Source organism: Coenobita brevimanus, chromosome 68 (genome assembly GCF_032717465.1).
Source record: "Coenobita brevimanus isolate Jiangsu-jjx chromosome 68, ASM3271746v2, whole genome shotgun sequence".
NCBI lineage: Eukaryota > Metazoa > Arthropoda > Malacostraca > Decapoda > Coenobitidae > Coenobita > Coenobita brevimanus.
This window is the reverse complement of record NC_137021.1, coordinates 360,076-367,203: the sequence shown is the minus strand read 5'-3', so window position 1 is coordinate 367,203 and position 7,128 is coordinate 360,076. Positions and strand designations below refer to the sequence as shown.

The 7,128-nt window shown below is 44.0% G+C and overlaps 1 protein-coding gene across 1 annotated transcript; it reads left to right on the top strand.

The window, feature by feature from the left end:
* The first annotated feature begins 1,478 nt into the window (after positions 1-1,478).
* Positions 1,479-5,714, top strand: LOC145405790 (tonsoku-like protein). The gene has a single exon (XM_080277024.1). The coding sequence runs from the start codon at positions 1,479-1,481 to the stop codon at positions 5,712-5,714; it is 4,236 nt and encodes a 1,411-aa protein (XP_080133150.1).
* The last annotated feature ends 1,414 nt before the right edge of the window (positions 5,715-7,128 follow it).

Sequence of the window (7,128 nt, the reverse complement as noted above, 5' to 3'; positions counted from 1 at the left end):
AGCAAGAGGCTGACAATGAGAGTGTATGTAAGTGAGGTGGAGGGGGGGGAGAGGGAGGGGAGGCCAAGGATGAGATGGAGGGATGGAGTGGAGAGTTATATGAGAGAGGGGGGTGTGAGATGGGAACAGGGCAGTGAAATGGCAGGGGACAGGGGAACATGGTGGCGATTTGTTTGTGGCCACCCCTTACGGGATTACAGCATCTGGCAATAGATAGATAATATTTTATTTGATGGTTCTGAAGAGGGAAACCTTCATGTGGTGGCACCGATATGACCAGGCTGCTTCTCTGCCTTGTTTTACAAGCATTCCTCACCTGCCTCCATGACCCTCAAAAGAGTGATGGTGGACTGCAGGAGGACAGCTTAAACTAGCAGTCCACCAGGCATATGTCCAGATAAGTCTGGGGCCACAAGAATGACAGCAGCATTCTATGTAGCTTTAGAGGTTTTGTAACATCTCATCCTGAGTATTGTAGTCTATTCCATACTGTACAGTACACTTCAGTATCCTGTTGACAAAATCTATACTGGTATCAGTTTTAAAAGTAATGTGAAGAGCATGATAGAGAAGTCAAGGTACAGCAAAGTCTCAATTATCCGCTGTAATTCAGCCAAGCCCTATGCCAAATAACGTGAAATGCTGTATGTTGCATGCAGTACTACCCACCATCAACTAAACATTTGGCGTTGAGCTGGATATTGTGTTACTGTCGATCTTGACCCTTTATCCTAAAAATTTTCCCATGAGTAAAAGATGAAAACAAAGCATAATATACAATAAAATAATGATACAGTACAGAAATACAATGCCGGTTGGCTACCAGTTACTTGCTGGTTGATATGCCTCAATGCTGGTTATTTCATAGAACCGCCAGTTACATTCCGTTTCGGCGCCGGATATTTCTTTAATAGAAATGAGCCAGCAGCGCCGGATACAGTATTGCGTTGGGCTGGATGTTTCGATGACGTATAATTGAGAGTTTACTGTATACTTGTAATATGTAAAATAAATGGATAAGGAACAGGTGCTATGAAGCCTCCTGTGTCACTTTGAATATGAATCTATATACTGTGTTTGATCTTCACATTGCCTTTTTGCTGTGTCCTAATCGTATTTCCTTTACCCCTGAACTGACTCCAGATTCACTCGTTTATGGAGTAACTAAGAATTGCCTGATTGATTAAAATGTACAATACCCTTTCTCTCAGTGGCATAATGGTCTTCTTTATGTCAGGGATGTGTTCAAAAGTATTACCACTTTTTCCAAACATTTGGTGCTGTAAGCTGGGTGAAATGACAAAATTAGCATATAAGTAGCAGTGGAAATTTAATATGTAGTGTTTCTGTATAATTTACTGCAGAATTACAAGTGAAAAAAAAAAAAGCATATGTATAAGAAGAGCTTGCTACGCACAAAGGATGGTGTGTTTACATGACACATGCTTCCAGATGTGAGTTGGTATAAGAGCTTCAAGATGAGTGAGGTGGCACAGCTGGAGCGTGAGAAGCGTCGTGCCCTCAGCAAGAACAACTTGCGTGAAGTGGCCAACCTTTGCAACTTGCTGGGGCAGGAGTTGCAGCGGATTGGAGACCATGAGGGGGCACTGGACCAACATCGTGAGGAAGGGGCACTGTGTGAGGCTCTTGGGGATGTGGTTGGGAAGGCTGTCTCCCACCGCCGAATGGGTGAGGTGTATTGTGATATGGGCAAGTGGAAGCTCGCCTTAAACCACCAGAATAAACATCTCAGCCTGGCCAAGGAAGCAGGTAGTTTGGTGGAGGAGCAGCGAGCACATGCGACCATTGGCCGAACTCATCTTCAGCAGTCAGAGGATGCTGGGAGTCAAGCTGAGAAAGAAAAGGCTCTTAATGAGGCTGAGGAGGCCTTCAAAAGGGCACTTGTCACCTGTCAGAGCTTGAAGGGTGAAGTTGGAACCTCAGAGCACTGCCAGATGCGATGTCGTCTTTATCTTAATCTTGGACTTGTGCTAGATCTCCGGGGTAACACCAAACAGGCTTGTGACTTCATTAATCAGGCTATTGATCTTTGTGCTAATCAGAACTTCTATGATGATGCCCATCGTTGCCATGTTGCACTGGGGTCCATTATGCAACGTGAGGGACATCTCCCTCAGGCACTACAGGAAGGGCAAAAGGCTCTTGCTCTTGCTGCCAAGCTTCGAGATAAGGCTCTGCTCTGTGAGGGACATTCTTTCTTAGCACAGATCCACCTTCAGAACAGCAATTATGAAGCAGCAAAGAAGTGTTTATACAAAGCATATAAGTTGAAGCATCCTGATTCGGGCAGCCGTGAGCAGATTGAAAGCAACCTAAAAACGGTTGTGAATATTTGTTCAGCAGAAGACATGCTAGTAACCCTCGGAGAAAATGGTGGGGACAGGCAAATTAAACTTTATGAGAAACTTGGTGACAGAGCAGCGGATCTTGGTCTTTATACACCAGCTGTTGGGTACTACCGCAAAATGCTTGAAGCTGCAATGAAGCTAGATAAAGAGCCTTCTGTTCTTGCACCTGCATATTTATCTCTGGCCAGAACATATTGTGACATGAAACAGTTTAAGCAGTCCAAAGAGTACTACCACAAAGAGTACAATATTAGGATACAGGAAGATTTTGGAGAGGCCTGCAAGACTCTACTTAACATTGCTGTGGTTAGTGATGAACTTGGTGAAGATATTGATGTACTTAGTGACACATACAAGCAGGCTAGGGACTTGGCAACAAAAGCAAAGAATCCAAAATTGGAAGCTTATGTCCTGCTTCAGCATATTTCCCTCAAGGGCATTTCAGAACAGGTGAAGGTACAACTTGAGGCTGAAATGAGAAATATAATTGAAGATAATGGTTTAGACCCAGATATAGAGTTGAGTGAGGATGAGGATGGTGATAATGATGATGATGATGTAGACTTGGATTTGATTCACTTCTCTGACAGTGAGGAGGAAAATGAGGACCTGGATCGCCCAAGGCAGGCTCGGCAGAAGAGGTCCCTTGTGGTGAAGCGAAATGAGAAGGGGGAGACTCCGTTGCACAAGGCTTGCATTGATGGAAATTTGGGTATGGTGAAAAAACTCCTGCAACAGGGGCACCCAGTGAACCCCAGGGACAACTGTGGGTGGCTGCCTCTCCATGAAGCGGCAAATCATGGTTACTGTGAGATCGTTGAGGCTCTACTTGATGCCGGAGCTTGGATTAGTGATCGTGGGGGACAGCAGTGTGATGGAGTGACACCCTTGCATGATGCAGCTGGGGCAGGGAACTTTGATGTTGTCAGGTTGCTAATGCTTCGAGGGGCATCTGTTACTGCCAAGACAGATGAGGGGGACACGCCACTAGAGTGTTTGGTCAAGTTCAGGTTACGTGCAAATCTCTCTAGTGCTGATGAAGAGGAATGCTGTCAGTTGGAGAAGGAACTGAAGGAAAAGATGGAACAGGCTGGCCACAGTGTACCTGAACTGCCCACAAGTAATTCTGTACACATTCAGTCTCATAAAACTGAAATGCATAAACCTAGAAGAAGCGGGAGTGGTGGTAGAGTGGGAGACTCACACAAAGTCAGAACTGAACCCTCAACATCAAAAGGAAAATCAAATGGGGGTAAGAGTAATAATTCCTTTGGAAGTGGAAAAAAGACTCTCAGTTCCAGAAATTCTGTTGATTTAGGTGGTTTTAGTGATGATGATATTGCAGCCAGCACCTTGCCTGACCTAACTAGGGAGATGCACTTGCCAGTAGGTGACATCAATCAGGAAGATGACTCAGAGGAACTTTTGAACCCACTTTTGGAGGAGATACAGCACGAGGAAAAAAGATCAGCTACTGGTGCATATCTCAGTGCTATGGACTGCGTTGGGAGTGGAGCACGTAGGGCGGAGCTGAATAAGGCTTCTTTTTCTGGCAGTGGTGTGAAAAAGAACAAAAAAGTTGCTCTTCTTTCAGAGTTTGAGGATATTGGTGATGACTGGTTAGAGGACGATTTAGGTGTGTTCACCAAGAAGAGGAAAAGGGCAGAGAATATTGAATTTGAATACAAGGAACCAAGGAAGGATAGGAGTGCATTCTTTCATGGCAACTCTCAGTCAAGATCTCTTTCAGTCTCCAAGAAGGTGCGTCAGACTACACTAACATCAATGCTTAAAAAATATCCTGATTCTGAGGAATGTGACAGAGTGCCTCAAATTTCTGAAAGTTACTTAAGTAGAAGTGGAGAAGGTAGCACAGTGACAACAGTTACTGCGGCACCTGGTTATAATTCACAAAGAAACAGTGTTGTGGCATTGAATGGTGGACGAAATGGATCATCAAATATTGCTGTTGGTGCACTTCGGTTAAAGGTTCGTGTGCAGGACCGTCTTTTGCTGGTGCCTGTTGCTGGGGGTGGACAGAACCATACTGTGGGCTGGCTTGCTGAAGAGGTCACCCGCCGGTATTATCAGCTGTCTGGGTTGCGACCACAGCTTACACTGGTCACACAAGATGGGGCTGTCCTGGATACAAGTGACCCTGTTGCGTTAGTCCTGCCAGGGGAGCAAGCTGAGCTTGTAGGACAGGTTACAGGGTGGGACTTGCCTCCCCTGCCTGATCGTTATATTCAGGCTTGCCAGACTCTTGGTTGTACTCCCATACCATTCTTAACCACTTATTTCCATAGTATTCAGGTATCAACCGTACTGGATTTGGGTAATGCAGGCTATATCACATGTGCACAGCTGAAGCCAGTTTTAAGAGCTGTCCAGTACCAACACAGCCTCCGTTCTCTTAGTTTGTCCAGTTGCCGCCTTGGTGATGAAGGTTTTACCCACCTAATGGAAGCATTGCCATCCCTACCTGCCCTGGACTCATTAGACTTATCAGCCTCATCCATCACAACTGTCAGCTTTCTTGAGATGACTAGTGCTATCACAACAGGCAAGCTTTCCCTCAAATCTCTTTGTTCTCTTGAAATTAGCTACAATGCCCTGTCAGGAGTTAAAGCATCAAATATTGCAACTTTGTTTAGCCTACCGGTCCTCACCACCTTATCGTTAAAACACTGCCACCTCAATTTAACCAGCGATCAACAGATAGATGCCGGTATGATCTCAAATCTTCAGAGTCTTTTCCTTGACTACAATTCTATATCTGGCTCCTCCCTGTCCTCACTCCTGGCCTGCCTCCCTAACCTCACAACCCTGACACTGAGTGGCCTGAAGCCGCCCAAGACATCCCTAGCTGGCCAGAACATGAGACTAGGAACAGCACTATCAGGTCTTCTGGGAGGCGGGGAAAAGTGTCATCTACAGCATCTGGATCTGAGCTATTGTGAGCTAGTTGATGCTGATCTGGAAGACATCTCATCTTATCTGTACCGCTGTCTGCACCTCACCTATATCAACTTAGCCCACAACCCTTCTCTCACTCCTGCCTCCCTCACTAGCCTTCTCACAGAGCTGACTAGTAACTTGGTTCTGCCTCTTTCCTCACTGAGCCTCCATGGGAATAAAGATCTCATGAATGGTTTAGAAGAGAAGATGATCTCAACAGTTCAGCACAAAGCAAACACCAACCATGCATTGACTTCTCTCTCTTTCACCTGCATACATGAAGATACCAGGCTGGAGGATGTATGGAAGTTGCATCACCAAAACCAAGCATTGGTGAAAAGGCTAGGAAATGAAGTGTTGCTTGAATGCACAGAATCCAAATCCTGAAACTATTGGTACAGTACTGAAATATCGGATGATGCTATTCTTCCTGCTAAGGAATCCCTATACTGAGGGTGGCCATGGTACAGCTAATGTTTTCCATGGACTGAGAGGTAAACCAAATGTCAAAATCAGTGAACTACCTCCAAACAATAGCTGGTAACTATTGGAAGAAAGGCAGTCTGAGATTTGTAACAGTGTGGTATGTCACTGCCAGTTTAATGGGATGGATCATGGAATTTAAAGTATAGAATTAAAAAAGGAAAGTCATCATATTGAAGAGGTTAAAGGAAAGATCAGAGGGGCAATGTTCAGGAAGTGCATATGTTGGATGCTTGGAGGTCTACAGTAGAGGGTTGAAATAGACAGTCCAACCAAATGTGATCCATGGGGACTTAAATCCAAGGAGTGGTTAGAGTTTATGACTCATATGTGTGTTATGCCACTTGGGAATGCAGTTGGTCACTCATGCCTTCTCTGTCTGGGCTAAGTAGCATAATTGCTATCCTGTTAATAAAAACTCAGTGAAGATGACGAATGACTGGATGTATGGCTTAATTCACTGGACCTTGTGTTGATGGTTTATTTTTTTTTTATCATTATTATTTTTTTCCAGTGAGGTAGAGCCAGGGTTCCATGGGCTTGAATGATGTGTGAATGAGTGTTTTGGCCTGTCACTGGGCATACTGTCGATAGTTCTTCCTCTTTCAGTGTTTCTGTTTCCTTGTTGTTTGGATCAGACCTCATCCCATCCTTATGAGGGAGAAAAGATGATGATGTTGAATGATCCAACCCCTCTCATTTATAACTGTAGAAAGTAGGGTGATAATAGAACACCAGCGAGTTTAGTTTAATCTGTATTTCTATAGTTTTGCAGAAATTAGATATATTTTTACATGTAGCTGTTAACTAATATAAGATTTATATCAGTTATTGTGTTTGCATACTATACTGTAGCATAGTGTTTTATTTGTGTTTCTTGTACACTGTTGCTTTAACTTGTCTTGAAATTACAATCACTGCATCTTGAATACTGAGCTGTAAGGAAAGGTTAACATTAGAATATAATGCTAGTCGTGAAGGAGTGCTATAGAAAAGATGTGGAGTGGATGGTGCTATGAAGGCCTTGACACAAAGTGGGGGTCCAAGAGTGGTAACTGTGAGAGACATGTATGAAGGAGTTTTAGTGTGTACACTAACATAAGAGTATTGGTGTGAGACTGTTGTGGCATGAAAATGAAGTCAAGAGTAAGAACAGTGGTTTGTGTTTGGAGTGCAGTGAGAGGATAGGGTAAGGAATAATTTAATGAATGATAAGTATGAACGTCTATGACAACAGTTGAAGAAAGTGTGCTTAGAAGGTATGCTTGTATGGAGAGAATGGATATAAATAAGGTGGCCAAAAGACTGCATGTGAGTG

Coding starts and splice junctions, on each gene's coding strand:
- LOC145405790 (XM_080277024.1), top strand. CDS start 1,479: ATGAGTGAGGTGGCACAGCTGGAGCGTGAGAAGCGTCGTGCCCTCAGC.